The 20,182-nt window shown below is 35.1% G+C and overlaps 1 protein-coding gene across 1 annotated transcript in view; it reads right to left on the reverse strand.

The window, feature by feature from the left end:
* Positions 1–2,602: 2,602 nt before the first annotated feature.
* The window catches only part of LOC150076791 (ankyrin repeat domain-containing protein 40-like), a 39,615-nt gene continuing 22,035 nt past the window's right edge, over positions 2,603–20,182 (reverse strand). The window contains exons 2-5 of the mRNA XM_090386654.1: positions 17,257–17,396; positions 11,520–11,693; positions 5,170–5,303; positions 2,603–2,899 (exon numbers count right to left, since the gene is read on the reverse strand). Coding sequence (XP_090242780.1) covers positions 2,603–2,899; positions 5,170–5,303; positions 11,520–11,693; positions 17,257–17,396 — 745 coding nt within the window. The remainder of the gene's footprint in view (positions 2,900–5,169; positions 5,304–11,519; positions 11,694–17,256; positions 17,397–20,182) is intronic.

The raw sequence follows: 20,182 nt of genomic DNA on the forward strand, positions 1-20,182 counted from the left end.
GAATCGCTGCATTTCAATCGTCATACAAATCATCGCAAAGGCCGAAATATCGAAGAACCAAACCACCCCTCCATTCTCCGATAGATCAACCAATGCAGAGGATTTGCATGGCGGTGGTCCTTATGCAGCGAAAATTAATCTATAGAACAGACAGCACTCTAGATCAGAGCCACACCACTGACATAATGCAAGCTTAACCAGCTTATATATCGAGGGGGTTCCGCTAAATTATTTATAATTGGCATTATTTTAAATTTACTTCATGTTTTATTAATTGGGTTTAATGACTTAATTGACTAAATTATACAGGGGATTATCGACTACCTTTTTGTTCTATTATCTCTACTATCCCTTCCCTGTTTGTTTATTTTATATTATTTTGCGTTTCGTTTCGCTCTGCATTATTGCCGTACTACTGGCTGATGTTTTTATTTTAAATATCATATTTATTTTAATTATCAGATATATATATATATAAATAAGAGCTGTGGAAAAAGTAGTAGCCACCAAGCAATAACAGAAAGTAGAATTTATTATTATATATTACATTCCTTCAATATAATCACTGCCTCTGCATAACCAGATACCTAAGAAATCTGGGAAATTCCATGTGCAGAGTAGGTTTTATTGATATCTACAGGAACCAGGATGAATTATAACAAAAAAAAAAAATTTTTTTTTTCATAACCAAGCAACATCAAGGTGATACTGATTAACGACTGACTTTGAGGGGGAACTTATTTATCATGTTGTGCTAAAGCAGTACTATGCACAATACTACTACTAATTACTTTAGGACCTTGTCAAAAGTGGATACATTTGTTAGATAATTTGCTTTACACCTTCGCACAACATCATGCTCATGGTATTTCACGCACACACCCTTCTGATATACATGTGAAATGAACAGAAATGAAGAACCCCACCTCCCAAAATGAAAGAAATCATCTGTGACAACCATTACAAAAACAGAAGGGCATTTACATGCCAAAGACAACTGGTCTCTTGAAAATATTTATAAAAACTACTCCACAGATTAAATTTCCTGGTTGCCATAATATATACAGATGGATGGTAATTATACTGAAGGGTAATTTTACCCAACTGTACACATACAGAACTTTGAACATATGTCATCACAACAGGAGTTTCTCCTGTGACATATTTTCAAATTAATGTTCAAAACAATACAATGAAACAATGAAATTTTAAAAGATTAAATTTTAACAAAAAATAAAATAAAAATATACAAAACAAAAAATAAATATAAAAATATACAAAACAAAAAATATATAAAATATATAAAAACAAAATTAAATTAAAATTAAACTAGATTTAATTTAAAATCTTAAGCATTCTATATCCTATTATAGACAGTTTTTTTGTGCAATTTTCATAGAAATATTGTTATCAAAGGAGCAAAGTAGTGAGAACGTCCTTTCAGTTTCTCAGTGATAACTAATAAGCAGCTTTGGATATATCATAGCCTCTAAAACATAAGAATGATGATACTATACCTGGAATAAAACCTATTATCACTATCATATTTACAAAGATACAACAAAATAAGCACTAAAACCTAATTATTACTCACAGTCTATGTGAATTTCAATAATCTGCTATGTATTTGTCTTTAGATCATGACCTATTCTTTGGAAAATGTTAACTTTTCTAAATTTTTGTATAATTTCTATTTTATACTTATGTAGTATAATTATTCATCTTTAATTGTCTACTTCTCTAAATTATGCAATACAGAACATTTAGTGCATACTTACTCATAATCTTAAATTTGAAATCTGTATGCAAATTAGACAAATTTACCCCAGAAGCTTAATGACTCGGGATTTCGATGTGAGACTATTATTAGCCTTAATTCAGTTCTTATCTTTCTCTTTTCTCAATGTAAAACCCTTGGCCATTGGCCATGAAGGATTGTGTTATTGCATTGCAATAAAGATTTATTTAAACTAAAATTCATGTTTTATTAGCAACAAAAAGTACAAAGAAATTTAACTTTAAATCGATGGTATAAAGGGAGGATAAAAAAAGGCCTACATAGAGAAATATGCAATGCACTATAAACTGAACAAGCAAGGCACTGTTATGATTTTTCTTCTCATAACGAATTTTAATCTAAGACCATTGTAATAGTCTTTGTAATGCTAATGTCCAATAACACACATGAACTAAGATATCCTGATATGAAGATGGCATTGCACAAATGGAAAAAATTATTAGAAAAGGAAAGGAATTAAAAAAAAAAAAAAGGAACTGTTTAGTGGGGAGTGCAGAATGACAGTAACCACATTACAAAATAGTATCATTAACTCTTATAATCTCAGATGCAACAAAATGAAAATTAAATAACCGTATATAAATTAAAAGATTGAAACAAGTACTGAAAAGCTCTAATTTCATGTTAACAAATCAGAATATATAAATTCTGAATGACTTTCAATATATAAAATAAATAATTCAAATTGCTGGAATTGCTGATAAAACTATTATATACATATTTATAAAAAAGTGTAGTCCAAATTAGCACTTAGTTATCAGTTACATATTATCAAAATGATTCTATAAAGGGAAAAAATTTTACTCAGTATAATATTGTACCATTCTTACAATAATTAGATTTGTCTAGAAGATTTTTTGTTGGGGGTATTGTGTGATTTTTGATATACCCAGGAGGAAGATGAGATAAGTTTAGGTGCGAAAAATTAGCATTATATTGTGGTTGGGGTGGTGGTTTATGATTTGATTTCTTATAACTGAAATTTGAAGGAACTGATTTTTCATTCTGCAAAATTATCTCCAGCTCTTGGAAGTCAAGTAAACGGCGAACATCTTTGTCTTTTCTAAGAATGGTATTGGGTAGCTTCCTCAACTTGATTACCTATAAAATAAATGAAATTTTAAAGTGCAAGAAACATTAAAAATTGCTACTTAATGTTTATCTTAAGAGGCAGACAAATAACCTGGCCTCCATGCAGGAAGAGTTATTATACTGCAGTACAACTCCTGTGATGTCAGCTTAGTTGTACTGATGGACCAACTATCAAATAAAGAATTGCCTTGCCCAATTCAATCCACAAAGTTAATAAAGTACAGCATAATTCCTTAATTCTCTGATCAGCATGTCCAAAATTTTAATAGAGCAGGTGTATGGCACACTTTGTGCATCATTAAAAATATTTTTTTAATTATAAGCATTTAAAATTGTGCATTTTTGAATTTCATTATTTTAACACAATGGATGCAACTAGGAAACAGTACAGTAAAAGTATAGTAAAACTTAAAATTCTCTAAATTCAGACTGCCATCTTTTTATGTAAGTACTTCATTTATGTAGAATAGAGATTTTTTCCCTAACAAGAATTTACGATACAATACTGTGTTTTTCAAGTGCATGAAAAGCAATTAAATGTTAATGTATTTTTATATTTATTTAAATGGAATCAAAGATGAGGTAGGATGTCATGTGGTGAGGAAAGGAGAAATCTTCGAAATTGCTGAAATCTTCAATCATATAAAAAACATAAATAAATTTTCAGAATTTTCTCTTCCTTTATTCCAAGATTGGTTTTCGCATCACTTTGTGCGTGAAGTAAAACAATATTGGGAAGATAAAAATATTCCTTTTCAGGTGATTCTAATATTAGATAACGCACCTGGTCACCCACCATTTCTACAACATTACCTCCTAATGTTAAAATAATTTTTTTGCCACCAAATACGACATTACTTTAGCAGCCAATGGACCAGGGCATTATTTCAATGTTTAAAATGAATTATCTTCTGGAGACAATTGATATGCTAATTAATGCAACAGATAAGGAGGGAGGTCCAACCCATAAAGAATTTTGGAAAGAATTCCATATTTTAGATGCAATTAAAATAATACAACGATCCTGGGATAAAATTACAGAGAAGAACACGAAAGGTGTTTGGACCCCATTTACCGCCGCGTCAGTTTATCGCATTTTACCGTCTAGAAGCAATGAGATGTGTTTGTTCAAATCATAAAAAGTTATTTTTTATTTAAGTTTCTGCCTTAAGCTATGATTATCATATTTTTGGAATTCTATGAACTGTGAGGGAATAGTACGGAAATAAAAAAAAAAAAAAAACACATGTATGGAAATATGTAATTTAATAGGTAGATTATGTATTTTAATAGTTACATGTATCACAAAAATAGTAAAAAATCCATTATTTGAACAATATAACAATTGGTTAATTTTAAACTAAACTAATTATAACATTAGGTTATAATACATAACCATAGTACACTGCAAAAATTCAAAACGAATGTTTATGCAATCTTCAGAATCAGTCACGTTGGGATAATTAATTACTAAGAAACTGTAATATTTACAACACAGTATATAAATTATTAATAAGAAATATTATGCGCTATACCTCTTAGATAATCAACAATATCACCCCATTCATCGTATGCACTAACAAGTCTTTTAATTAATTCATCACAATCGCGATACTGTTTTTTTTGTTGCCCGGATCACTTCCATTTAAATATTGTTCAATGCGCATTTCGTTAATACTTTGTTCTTTTTTAATGCAAATCGATAAATTTCCAGATGTTGGAATGATAAGCAGTAACTTGTTCCTCAAATCCTCTATTGTTCCTTGCAACTTGTTCCTCAAATCCTCTATTGTTCCTTGCAACTTGTTCCTCAAATCCTCTATTGTTCCTTGCAACTTGTTCCTCAAATCCTCTATTGTTCCTTGCAACTTGTTCCTCAAATCCTCTATAGTTTGACTATATTTAGGAAGGTAGAAAAACTTCCAGATTTTTAATCGTTGATTAACATTAATGTGGGAATGTTATTTTTGAGGGTCACCTGTCAGTTTACTCTTCACTACTGCTAGGATAACATGGCAAATAAATTGAGCTGAAAAGTACCAGCTTAAGAAGGATAAATGTGACTCATTTTCATTATATGGACACTCATTATATGGTAATGATAATCTAAATAAGAGCTAAAAGTTTAAGGAATAAGTATTCAGAGATAAGAAAAAAGTGAAATTATTAAAATGGACCCATTTTAATAATTTTATAAAGAAGTAATCATTCAGAGGTGTACATTCAAGTCAAAACTTTGCTAATTCAGAACTATTCCTTAAATTACCAGTATTGCTTACCTTTTTTGGATCTACTTGTAGTTCATCACAGCAAATCTTCAGAAGACTAGAAAATGTTAGCTCTTTATAAGGAATTTCAACTTCAATGAAATCAGGATCAGGATTCTGAGAAACACGTACCTTCACTACCAGTTCTGTCATTCAAATAAGTATAATAATTGTACAAGTAATTTAAAAGGAAACAGAATAAAAAAATACTTTGGAAAACTTAACACATGTAAGCAGAAATGAGTAATAACTGATTTGTAACAATGAATTCTTTGTCTTAGTTTCTTTACCAAAGCTGTTTTGCTTTTGTCACAGTAGTCATCAATCATTTCTCGATTTCATTTGAATTAATAGTACTCTCTCATAATATGAAATTCCAAGGTGGACACACACACACAAACACATAAAACCACAACCTGCATTAAGCATCACTTTATAGGATTAGCAAAAATGCATGTGCTTAAGAGTACATGCCCAGTTTAAAAACTTTAATGCAGACATATTATTAACCCTGAAATGGATATGTCCTCAAATAAATTTACTTAAAGCTTCACTAAATTTAAATCTAAAATACCTATCAGAGTTTTATTAAAGTCAAGTTTAGTATTCTTTATGGATTGTTTTTACTTTTGATCTGAATTATTGATGTTAAAACTGAAGTATGGTTATAATGAAATAAAATATTGGTACAGTCCTAGCAGCAAATACCATTAGGACTATTTACCTTTGTCCTTTACTGTAGTTCTGCTGCATTTCTAAAACAGTAAAAAAAAAAAAAAAGAAAGAAAAAAAAAAGAATTTGGGGATATGCATATATGTTTCTTAATATTCTTATTATCATTTCTTGTATCCAAACATTATGCATACATGCCTCTTACATTTACATAGATCAATCAAATGAAAACCACAAAGGTTAAAGTGGTATATCAGCATTATACTTAACTTTTAATAATAGATGGATTCCTTGAGAGAAGTGAAGTTTTGTGGTTAGTGTTGAAGCCATTTGTGCACCACTGTCTTGCCTTCTTCATCTGATGAGAAGCGACATCCTCTCAGTAGTCAAAGAAAGGTTATATAATCAAATGGAAGTAATTTTGGTGAATATGAAGGATTATTTAATACCTCAAACTTCATCTCCTGTATCTGATTCACTGTAGAATAGCAATGTGAGGATGGGCATCATCACTCTGCAGCACACACCCAGGGATAGAAAACAATGAAGTATCTTTTCTAACTGCTGGATTCAATTGGTTCAGAAGCACAAAATAGCATTTTTCACTCATCATTCTTATTCCTTTCTCCAGATAATGTTACAGAATCATTTCATTACAATTAGATAGAGTAACTTTCCCAGTTGATGCTTGGGCATGGACTTGCATATTTGCTTTCTAGTGTGTAACAGTGCTTCTAGGATTCATCTCCAGTCACTATACGTTTTAAGGTGTCCCCTTCACACTCACTATCCAAGAAGCATTGAATGCACATTAAGTCATAGTTCCTTTAGTTCTCGTGTTAAATAACAAGGAATTCATCTAGCACACACTTTTCAAAAGTGGAAATCCAAAATATAACTGTGCTACTGCACAGTTATTTTGGAAGTCCAAAGCATTAAATTAAATGTGCACTACACTGTCAGATGTAGCCAAACATGGCACCCAGGTCCCAGCCTGGTTGGTTTTACATATTTCTATTACTAGAATACAAATTATGTTTTATATCTGTTAGGAACCATATGTGCAAGAATACTTGGAAGAACCATAGTACAAACAATTCAAAGAAATTATTTTTTTTTATAGAAAATGTACCTCCGAATCTCACTGATCAGAGATCGCATTGTCTAACTGTTGTAGAAGGATGTTTTGGAGGTGCATAAGGATTATTTTCTGAATGTTCATTCAGTAGTTTATAAAAATTTTTAAAATTGTAAAGGATGATTTTCATAAAGCTAATTTTATACTGATCTAGTAGTTATAATTATCTGTTATTAAATTGTTTATTTTCCAATCCACATGTAAAAATCACACGTCATTAATTACATTTGTAATTAATGATTATAATAATTATACCATACAAGATCATAAGATAAGCACTCAAAGTGATGTTCATTCCACACATTGGGAAAAAAAAATAGAGGGAACTATGCTCCTCACTAATGATACTGCATGTTGATCCAACAAAGATCTTGTACACTGTGTCAATTTCTTTGTGAGAAATGTAACAATTTCCTCCTATATTCTTCTACTGCCACTATGACATCTGGTATCACAAGACAATCTATTTGGTCTGGTTGAAAGGACTCCTTAACACTTTCAGTATCATTATTAAACTTATTTATCCCCACTCTTCTAATGTATACTTTCATACTGAGCCAACATTCTGCGATAAATTTCTGAAGGTTTTATTCCTTCTGCCTTCAAAATTCAGATTCCAGTTTATATTTCTATCTTGGTGTATGCCTGACAGAGTACCGCCATGCTGAAAATTAACTATTTCCAAATAACACCAGTAGGTAGCAACATATGGATGCTCAGTGTTGTTAGCAAACTTTGATAAATAATTTTACAGAGGGCTGTCATCAGTTTTTTTCAAAATAATATGCATTTGATGTTAGTTTTTTCCACTGTTATAAAACTAAAGATTGTGAAAGATGCCCATCCATCTAGCCTGTATAAAGTAAATCTTACCCTACAGAGATTTAACATTATTTATACATGTAGGAGCAAGATACTTGCCAGAAATTGTATTAACATAGCTTTAACTCTGTTTAAGCTTCTTGGCAGAGCTGTGACAAAGTATATCAGAGGTATACATACAACCTGGTATTCTTAACCCTTTTATGAGTATATTCATTGATTTACATTTTTTCCAACACATCACAAAATTTCTCTGCAGCTGCAGAGAAATTTTGTGAAGCCACCAGTGCCGATTCTGCAGCTGCAGAATTGGCACTAATGGAGACCAGCATGATGCTTGAACCTATTAAACTTGGGTTGGGGTTAGCTGTACTTATCCTTAATATCTTTATAAATACTTGTTGCTTTTGCTTGAATGGTCGTTAGACTCAGGGGCACTCGCTTCTGAATGTGATTTTCCATCCATATTATTAACAGCTGTTCCATCTTCGATATAGCACCTGAACGCTGTTTTGTGATCGCTGTTGATCTTAAGTACATTGATCCTTTGACATGTTCTTTTATACGTGCACTGTCCTTTAAAATAGTATAATCTGTTGAAGCAGTGAGACCTAATTCCCTTGCAATAGATGACAAACTTTGTCCTGCTTCGTACTTCTTAATCATTTTCATCTTCATTTCTAAATCAATTTTGTTTCATTTCCTGGCACTACCACCACTTGCACTTTTCGTTGGTCCTTTTCCCTTCATCATTGTAATACATAAATAGGAATGAAGAGAAGTAAAGAGAAGGGCAACAAGATTGGTGAGAGGAAATGAAGGGATCCTCTTATCAAGAGAGACTTAAGTTCTGCAAATTGCAGCAGCTGGAGACTAGGCACCTGCAAGGTAATCTAATTGAGGTGTATAAGGCTTTGAATGGGTTGAGCACACTGAATTCTGATGGGATTCTTCTGCTTGCTCAGATTACAAAGGGTTACTGAGGGGGCATAAATTCAAATTGAGGAGAGACAGTTGTAGAATAGATGTGCAGAAATTTGCCTTTAGCCAGCGGGTGGTTAATTGCTGGAACAGACTTCCATGTGTTGTTGTGGAAGTCGATAGCTTAAATAAATTCAAGGAGGAACTGGACAAACTTTTAGACTGAATGGATGTATGAAATAGTGGTTTTTTTTTTTTGGCTGATGCTACATAAAACTCATACACTTGCTTTCTTGCATCACATGCCTCCATTACTATTAACTATACCTTAAAATTATAAGGTACAAAGGGTACTAGGAAAGTTTTGCAATATAGCTTTGTTTATTTAATTTTTTCAAAGTAATTTCCTCTACATTCAATACACCTCTCCATCCTCCGAAACCAATCTTTAAACCAGTTCTGCCAAGTTTCACTAGGGAGTAAAGCACACTCGTTGTCCCAAGCCCGTAGAAGGTCCTCATCACTGGAAAATCGCCTCCCTTTTAGCTTCATTTTCACGTGCGGGAACAGTGCAAAGTCGCAGGGAGCAAGGTCTGGACTGTAGGGAGGGTGCTCGAGAAGTTTCAGTCCTGTCGTGGTCAAATATTCGGTGCAGGCTTTGGCACGGTGACCTGGAGCATTATCGTGATGGAGGTACCAGGTGTCTATTCTTGACTTTGGCCGCAGGTTCTTCATAGATCCAATGACTTTAGGCAGGCATTGTTCAGTATACCACTTAGCTGTGACTGTCTTCTGTGTGTCCAAAACGACACGTTCCACAATTCCACTCGATTTGAAAAATACAGCTATCATTTTCTTCTTTACAGATCAGGATTTTCTGACAATTACGGGTGTGTCGTCATCATCAAAGACCCAAACTTTGTTTTGAGCCTTGGTCGGCAGATTGTAATAGTACAGCCAAGTCTCGTCACCTGTCACGATGTTGTTCACATACCGAGATTGTCCCTTATCAAACTTTTTTAACATCTCCCGGCACCAAGTCACACGTTGTGTCATCTGCTCTTCAGTCAGTTGATGCGGCACCCAGAGAGAACAAAGTTTCTTCACGTGCAAATGATCTTGCAGAATCGAACGAATTGCCGGTGCATTTAGGCCCAAAGTATCCTCTATCTGTTGGTAGGTCACTCGCCTGTTTTCGTCAAGCATTTTCCTCACAACAGTAACGTTTTCCTCCGTAACTGACGTTCGTGGCCTTCCCGGCCTCTCAGAATCCTCCAGAGTGAAATTTCCCCTTTGGAATTCTCTATACCACCTGAATATCGTTGTACGATGTGGACAATCATCATCTAGTGCAAGAGTCATTTCTTCTAAGCACTGGTCTATGGTTAAACCACGCACGAAATTATACCGCAAAACTGTCCTTATCTCATTTCGTGACCACGATGCCATCGCAAGCACTTTACACTCTCACTACTAATGAATAACTGAGCCCATCGACTTGGCGTGGCCGCTACTATGCACGTATGAACATGTCTCAACATGCAGCAACAAGCAGCTTCCTGTGATTCATTGTTGCGTCATATTGCAAAACTTTCCTAGTACCCTTTGTATATGTCATCAACCCCATGAGCCTTACTCACCTGTAGGCTTGAAAGATTTTTCATTAAACAAACATGTGAAATTTAAATATCATTAATTACATATTTTTGAACTTCACTCCCATAATTTCTCATTGACATAAAGGGTTTTTCTTCTGAAAATATCGATTCAAAGTAACTGTTGAGTTCATCTGCAACATCAGCTGGGGTATCTAATACTATCCCATGTACACTACATAAGGATCCAATGTAATTTGTCCTTCTCTTCTTTGCATTTATATATGTGAAGAATTCCTTATCCCTACTCTTTGTCATCTGTTGTTGTTTACAAAAATTTACTTTGTAACTGAATGTAACACACTTGACGAATGGTAGCAGTATCCCCTCCAGGTGTAGCTATTTGTAATTAGCATTCCACTGACATACTCTTTTATTGCATCTTGTTGAGAGGAGAAACCGAGTGTCTACAGTAATTAGTCTCTGACAAGTCCTGTTGTTCAAAAAAATTACTCTTCAACTGAATATTGGATATATCAAAGCAATTATAATAGCTAATTTCCCTTTCTTGGAAATATGGTAGTAGGATGTACAGCACAAGTATATACAGCATTCACTTTTTCCAGTTTCCAATACAGAGTTGCTAGTTCTTGGGACATAGTTTTTTTCATAATTCATTTTGGAGGACAGGATCATACCAGCGGTATCCCAACTGCCGTGTGAAAAGGCACATTATATCAAGGTTGCACTGTATTAAATTATTTACTTTGTTTTGATTTTACAATAAACTGTTGCAGTACTTCCAAAATTAACATGATCATCAGCTACCACACTAGTTTTAAAATCAGTGTTATACCACATTAATGCAATTATTTTTTTTACACTGGAATTAACTTAAAGTTGAATGTTGGAAAAACACACACACAAGCTTAAATTGAAAAAAGATGGCTGCAGGACAGGTGTGTGAAAATACATCTGGTTTTGTAGAAGTGGGTAGTTTGAATAAATTTAAAGAAAAATTAGAAATATTATTAGAGGGAATGGGCAGATGAGATGGGTAGTGTTTTATTTTTTTAATTTTTTTTTTGCTGATGCTGTATAAACTTGCTTCCTTGCATCATTTGACACTACTACGCTAATAATAATAAAATTATAGCATACTTATATAGGATGTAATACACTTTACCAATAAAGAAAAAGTTCTATAACTTACCACAATCCTGAAGACTTTGTACAAGAGCAGAATATTGCCTTAACTCAGTGCAACGATGATCACAGGAACCATTATCCCCAGCATCCACTCTATATCCTGATGGAGGAGGATGACCTAAATAGTGAGGGGTTATAGGCAGATTAGATGAATTACACTCACTACCTGGTGATGGACCTAGAAAGGGAGAGAGAATTTGAGATGCTACAAATATTTGTAATTTGGTTGAAAAACTATATCAGATAGCTGACTAACTCATGTTGCAAGTATTAACTAATTATGGGTTATATATATATATTGTTATACGTCTATTCTTAAATCATTTTAATTTTGCATCCATGTAATTTACCTGCCAAAACAAGTATCAAATTGACAGTTTAGCTAAATGATATAAATTACAAATTTACATCTAAAGAAATTTCCAAAAAATACATAATTAACACCAACAAAAAATTATAAATTTTAATACTAACTAAAGTTATAATGAAGTGTTCATTCTGAAGGGGGGAGGAAAGTGAACTTGTCTGATCAGTGTTCTCCCCAGGATCTGTTGAACGGGTGCACTGCCCAGTGAATTTAACTGACTGCCCGACTAAAATTTAAGCGATTCTCGTAGTACCGTACAGTACTGCTCACTGATCTAGACAAATATTAATTCGAACATACTATGTGATCGAGGTCAATGCAACAGAAGCATATGTTAAATTATGCAATTAATTTTTGCTCTGGATTGCTTAAGTCACATTTATAAATAACAGAAAATTTTATAATACTGGGAGGTATTACACTTCCCCACCTGGCTACTTCATAATGCTGCCTGGCTGGCAAAATTTTATGGGGAAGAACTTATTTGTGCTGCCCATCAAAGACTAGTAGTTATACTTGTTTGTGTATGAGATAAGGTTACTAGTTATGTCCAGTCAAGTGGCAAAACTAATATGAAGAACTGCCCTTTCAATCTCACCTGAACCACTCTGTTTTGGGTCTGTTGCTTTGCTACTAGTCTGAGGCATGATTTCCATTTAAATTCAAGAATACTATACTAAACTAACAGATACCTAAATGCAATAATATGTATTATGCTATCAAGCTTGCATTATACCATTACATTTGTAGAGTTTCAAATTAGTTGCAGCCTCGATAGAAATAAAATTTCTTAGCTATAAACATGTGAATGAATATATGCCCACTAACATGATTAGACCCTTTGAGCTACTTACAACCACAATTAAAACCCTATAATTCCACTACCATGCACTACATTACTAGTACACTATATGATATTCATGTCAAATCATCAAAAAAAAGTTCCATGAACATTAAATTGAGATGTACCATTACAGATCAACTTAGAGCTGTCATAGACTTTGGTACTTTTCATCACTCTGTAACTGTCTCAGGGTATCTTTTTCTGCTATTACACTGGCCAACTTTGTATTCATCCATCTTGGCATTCTCCTTGTGCCTATATTTTCTTATGAATGCATATAGCATTCATGGCTTCTAGGATTATTGTTTTAGAGATATTACATAATTCTAATTGTGCAAGGATTGTGCAAGGCTCAAGGGGTAGAATTTTTTTCAGCCTGGACTGTACTTGTTAACAGGAGAGATTGCTTCTACAGGGATGGGATACACTTAAATAGAAAGGGTGCAAGAATTTTTGCTGATGCTGTCGAGGCAGTGTTAGGTGGGTCGGAAAACTGCTAGTTGGGGGGGATACAAGGACTAATAGATTAACAGTAGCCAGTGGCAGAGGTGGAAGTGATTCTTGCACTGCTTCTATTGAAATGAGCAGAAGTCTGAAAAACAAGATGCAGGATATTTCAGAGACTGCTGGTAGTCATTGCGGTACAAGTAAACACATGGGTTGTGTTAGGGTAGCTAAGAATAGAAACAGGTGCATGTATACCTGCGTGTACACCAATGCTAGGAGTTTGGTAAATAAATTTGATGAATTTGAGGTATTGCTCAAAACATCAAAGGCAGATATTGTTGGGATATCAGAGACGTGGTGTCACACAGATATAAGTAATGCGGAACTGGAATTTGGGGAATACAATGTGTATAGAAAGGATAGACAGGACAGGAGGGGAGGAGGGGTTATGCTATTAATTAAGAAACACATAAAGTCCAAGGAAGTGAAGCCAGTCGACATCGATGGACAGGGCAGTGTCGAGTCAGTTTGGTGTGACATAAGCATAGGGAAATCAAAATTGAGAGTAGGAGTGTGCTATAGGCCTAATGACTCTGATGAGTATAATAAGATATTGTACAGGGAAATAGAGTGGGCCAGTAAATCAGAGAGTCTTATAATGGGGGACTTTAATTTCCCAGATATTGACTGGAATTTGTGGGTTGGTCACTCGCACACTAGCAAGGCTTTTGTGGATTTATTAGATGATTGTTTTCTACATCAGCATGTTCGTGAGGCAACAAGAGGGAGCAATACTCTTGATCTGATTATCAGTAGTGATTCTTCATGCATTAAGAACCTGCAGATAAATGAACCACTAGGTGGCAGTGATCACAGTGTGTTGAAGTGGGATTTACTCAAGGAAGTAACTACCATCAGAGGTAAAGGGAAGGGTTTTTGTTTTCGTAAAGACGACTATGATGGTCTTAGACAGTATTTAAATTCTATACAGTGGGACCAACTGATGATGTTACCAACAGCAAACTCAAAATGGGAAGCATTCAAGGAACTAATCTTGGAGGCTACCAGGCTTTACATACCAACTAAGAAATATTGTTCAAGGTTTAGGCCTAAATGGTTGTCAGATGAACTAATGGGACATGTGGCAGAGAAGATGTTGTTTTGGTTTTTAGGAGCATTAGCAACTAAGGCCATATTGCTCAGGGAAATGCGGTGGTCATTCCTTGACCTTTCCGCATCCTCTGTATTTGGTGGTGACGGGCTCGAACCCCGGTCTAATCAAGAAGCGTGTCCTACGCACGTGGCAGAGAAGAAAAATGCATGGGATACATACAAATTAATGGGTGACATGGAAGCCTATGATAGATATAAGTTGGTCTGTAACCAAGTCACAAAGGAGATTAGGCAGGCAAAGGCAGACTATGAAAAATCCTTGGCAAAGGATGCAAAGAAAAACAGAAAAGAGTTCTTTACATACTTGAACTCTAAAAGGAAAGGGATGAATCAGATTGGTCCACTGGATATTGATGGTTCAACAGTTGAGGATCCTGCTCAGGTGGCTAAACGATTATTTTGCATCTACATTCACTCATGAGGAGTTATTCAGGAAGGAGAATGATGTAGGTAAAGTAAACATTGGCAGTGAGCTGGATGATTTTGTAATAACTGAGAGGAAAGTGGAGGAGAGATTGTTGAGGATAAACATAAAAAAGGCACCTGGGGTGGATGGGATCTATCCAGTTATATTAAAGGAGGCAGCAAAGGAAGTATGCAAACCCCTAGCCATAATTATGAGAGCTTCTTTGGACTCAGGGGAGGTACCCATAGACTGGAGATGTGCAAATGTAACCCCAATTCACAAAGGAGGATCAAAGGCTGACACAAGTAATTATAGACCTGTTAGTTTAACTTCTGTTCCAGGTAAATTAATGGAGGCACTGGTTAAAGAAGCACTGCAGGATCATCTAGACAAGAATTCAGTTATAGCTCAGACGCAGCATGGTTTTGTTAAGGGCAGGTCTTGCCTGACCAATTTGATTGGATACTATGATGTAGTCACAAAAGAACTGGATGCAGGGAATAACTTTGATATTATATATTTGGATCTTAGAAAGGCTTTTGATACTGTTGCACATGGAAGACTGCTGCACAAATTGGAGCAGTGTGGCATTGGAGGCAAATTGCTGCTATGGATAAGGGGATGGTTGAGTGGCAGAAGACAGAGAGTGGTAATCAATGGACACTGCTCAACGTGGACTAATGTTATTAGTGGAGTTCCTCAAGGTTCAGTGTTGGGTCCGTTGTTGTTTTCGGTGTTTATGAATGATATTGATGATGGGATATCAAGTTTAATGTCCAAGTTTGCAGATGATACAAAGGTTGGCAGGGTCGTTAAGGACAATACTGACGCTATGCTGCTGCAACAGGATCTGGAAAGGTTGAACAGATGGGCTGAGAGGTGGCAAATGAGGTTTAACATCGACAAATGTAAAGTGCTGCATATGGGAAACAGTAACCCCAGAGCAACGTATCAACTCTGCGGTACCACACTGACAGTGGTGGAGAATGAAAAGGACCTGGGGGTAATTGTGCAGGCAGATATGAAGTTCTCTGAGCAGTGCAGACGAGCTGCAAGAGTAGCTCATGGTGTCTTGTCAATGATATACAGGAATTTTTCTAGCAGGGATAAGGAGGTGATTATTCCCTTGTATAAGGCAATGGTAAGGCCACATCTTGAGTACTGTATACAGGTCTGGAGGCCTCATTTCAAGAAGGATGTAGAGCTGCTGGAACGGGTACAGAGAAGGGCAACAAGATTAGTAAATGGAACAAAGGGTTGCTCTTACGAAGAAAGGCTTAAGTTTTGCAAATTACAGAGTTTGGAGACTAGGCACCGGCGAGGAGATCTGATAGAGGTGTATAAGGCTTTGAATGGTTTGAGCATGCTCAATGCCAATGGGATTCTTCATCTTTCTCAGAATAATCACCTCAGAGGGCATAAATTCAAATTGAGGAAGGACGGATGTCGGATAGATGTGCGGAAATTTGCCTTTGGCCAGCGGGTGGTTGGTTGGTGGAACCGACTTCCATCACTTGTTGTTGAAGTTGATAGCCTAAACAAATTTAAAGCTCAACTGGACAGGTATTTCGAACGAACGGAGGGGTGAAATGGGAGTGGTTTTTTTTTTTTTTTTTTTGGCTGATGCTGAATAAGCTTGCTTTCTTGCATCATATGCCTCTGCTAATGCTAATGCTAATGTATTAGCCCTCTCTCTCCCTCTGCTATCTGCCCAATATACAGAGGCCTCAAAATGTCAAAGTCCCCTTTCCTGAAATTAAATTCCATGTCTTTAACATTTACAGTTTCTTTCTTCACCTTACAACTAAAGACTGTTTGATCACTTCAGGCTAATAGTTCCTGTACTATGAGCTCTATGACATCAATTGATTTGTGGATAATGATTAGATCTAAAACATTCTTACCCCTAGTATTTTCTTTAACATGCTGATGCAAATAATAATCATCTAAATTATTTAAAAATTTTGTCCCTCATGGTGAGTTTCCCTCCCACTTGCTCCAATCAACAAAAGCCAAATTGAAATCCCCCATAATAAGACATTCACACTTGCTTGTCCATTCCATCTGCATACAGAGGCTCTCATCATATCTACACTGGGGCAGATTGGCCCAGGTGGCTGATCGACAATTGACACCATGGCCAAAAGCAGGTTTAGATCACACTAAATCATGATATATTAAGTGATTCAGATGGTGCTGAAACTGGCGGCTAGTCTGTGATCTTCCAGTTGGTAGCATACTGCCATTCTCATTACCTTTACATCCAGTTACTTCACACCACACAGATTCATGCTGGCATGCATAAGTTCTGAATTTGGGAAAGCTTTAGTTGTATCATGGCCAATTCCCTATTTTGGGATGGCACCACATTTCCATTAGTACTATCATGTCAACTATGCAAACCCTATTTGTTTGGATGTTAGTGCTTTCTTTAAATAACACACACACACACTTTAGTTCTTTATTAGAAAGAAAAAAAAAAAAAAAAAAAAAAGGAGTCATACCTCCCAACATTTTCAAGATGTCTTCATTTTCTGCTAATGTTTCTCCTCTTGCTGAAGTTAACATTTTATCTGCCCCGTGATTTAAAAGGTATTTTACAATGTTAGGATTTCCTCTTTTAGCAGCCCAATGAAGAGCAGTCCTGGAAATGAAAAATTAATATATAAGTATGCTCCATACCCTAGCAGAACATGTTATTTTATAATGGCTGATTATAAGATTGGGTAGTAATAGGTAATTATAAGAGTAGATAAATGATCTCAGAAAATGTTAGCATACAACAGTGTGCTAACACGTTCTGAATTAATCAGGTTTGTTTGTTTGTTTTTTTTTTTAACTCTTCTTCTTCCATTAATGAAATAAAGTGTTACCTGAAAATTATTTAAAATATTGGTCTTAAAAGATGTTAGCATATCTCTGACAAAAAAAAAAAATAAATAAATAAAATAAAATAATTTAAACATCAATTTTAAATTAGGGCTGCTACTCATATGATCTGTACAGATCACTGGCTTCACATAGGTGAATGCTAATTTTAAGAGAGAAAGTACACCACTAAAATTACAAATGATTGGCAATTAGATTAACAGTAGCCACTGTTAATCTAATCTAGTTTGTTAGCCACCTGAGCAGCATCATCAACAGTTGAACCATCAATATCAAGTAGACCAATCTGATTAATTCCCTTCCTTCTAGAGTTTACATAAATAAAGAACTCTTTGTTGTTTTTCTTTGCATCCTTTGCCAAAGATTTCTCGTAATATGCCTTTGCCTGCCTAACCTCCTTCGTGACTTGGTTACAGACCAGCTTATATCTATCATAGGCTTCCATGTCACCTGTTAATTTATATGTATCCCATGCAATTTTCTTCTCTGCCACATGTCTCATTAGTTCATCTGACATCCATTTAGACCCAAACCTTGAACAATATTTCTTAGTTGGTATGAAAAGCTTAGTAGCTTCAAAGATTAATTCTTTGAAGTGAATTAGCAAGTGGAGTCCCTCGATGATTGGTGCTAGGACCTCTCCTGAGGGTTGAGAGGGTGATTAATGACCAGAATGAAAATTTTTTTTCATTTGGGGAACAGAAATCCAGGAGTTAAGTTAGGGGAGGAGAGGAGTTAGAAACAGTTCAGGACAGAAAAAAGACTTGAGGGATTATAAATATATTGAAAATTATGCAGTTGCATAATAAATACAACTGTTGAAGTTCATAAGTTCAAATAACAAATTTCAGTGAATATATTAAAAAATTAACATAAAAAAATAGACTTTAAACTCTGCTTACATATATGATACCTTTCAATTGAAATATTTTAGTTATTCAATATGTATGTTATTATATAAATGGGCTGATATCTGTCCTTATCTCTGTCTGTACATTTGCCTCTATGCTAAAATATTTACTTTGAAAAGAAAATATTATCTAAAAACAGTTAAGTAATAAATAATGTAATCAACAATTAATTACTTTACATAATTATGTAAAATGAGCATATTCATAATTGATACTACACTATTTTATTCTTTTTTTCCACACAACAAGCAACATGACTACTGAAATCAGTGGATTTTTCTTTGGAAGGGGCTAATGATGATGAAAACCACTGCTTTCACCTACATAAAATTACACTCTCCTTTTATGGATGGGCACACAAATGCATAAAGCATTTATTATCTTCACCATGTCCATCTGCATACAACTCAACACCCAGTGGATGGATTTTCATAAACCTTTTCTTGCAGCATGCATGATGGCCCAGGCTTCTAGGAACTTTAGAATTGTGGGCCATCATGGTTCTCAGCATATGACCACAAACTTCATCAGATGCTTGTGGTTAGATGATATATCATCAGAAAAGAAATTCATGGCAAAAGACTGGTAGAAACACTGGACAACAATGATCCTTGGGACGGTGTATAAAATAACTTTCAACAGAATCAAGCCAAAAAGAGAGATTCTACGTGGTCATTCAAAAAGATAAACCGATAATTTCACTGTAAATACTATCTTAGACAACATTATTACACGACTGGTTAACAGAGGGCAATCAGCAAACACAGATCAGAAGACAGAATGACTGGAATTCACACCAAAAGAAATACAAATACAGTAAATGATCTAACCTTGACCTGATCGAGACTTAGGTCATACATATATTTTGGAAACCAGAAGTCTTATTTAACTTAAGCAATGCATGTCTTTGAGAGGGTGTCTTCCCCATATCATAGAAAACGACAGTAGTAAAACTCATACTTAACAACCCTGAAAAACCTCCAAACCAGCCAATGTCACTTTTCCTAACAATAGGCAAGATATTTGTCACTTTTCCTAACACTAGGTAAGAAAAAGAACAGGTGCATGTATACTTGTGTGTACACCAATGCTAGGAGTTTGGTAAATAAATCTGATGAATTTGAGGTATTGCTCAAAGCATCAAAGGCGGATATTGTTGGGATATCAGAGACGTGGTGTCACACAGGTATAAGTAGTGCAGAAATGGAATTTGGGGAGTACAACTACTACTACAGAAAGGATAGACAGGATAGGAAGGGAGGAGGGGTTATGCTATTAGTTAAGAAACACATAAAATCCATGGAAGTGAAGCCAGTCGACATCGCTGGACATTGCAGTGTCGAGTCAGTTTGGTGTGACATAAGCATTGGGAGATCAAAATTGAGAGTAGGAGTGTGCTATAGCATTAGCATTAGTAGAGGCATACGATGCAAGAAAGCAAGCTTATTCAGCATCAGCCCAAAAAAAAAAAAAAAAAAACCCTCTCCCATTTCACCCCTCCGTTCGTTCGAAATACCTGTCCAGTTGAGCTTTAAATTTGTTTAGGCTATCAACTTCAACAACAAGTGATGGAAGTCGGTTCCACCAACCAACCACCCGCTGGCCAAAGGCAAATTTCCGCACATCTATC

This window comes from Mastigoproctus giganteus, chromosome 12 (genome assembly GCF_048544385.1).
Source record: "Mastigoproctus giganteus isolate SK-2022 chromosome 12, ASM4854438v1, whole genome shotgun sequence".
NCBI classification, from domain to species: domain Eukaryota; kingdom Metazoa; phylum Arthropoda; class Arachnida; order Uropygi; family Thelyphonidae; genus Mastigoproctus; species Mastigoproctus giganteus.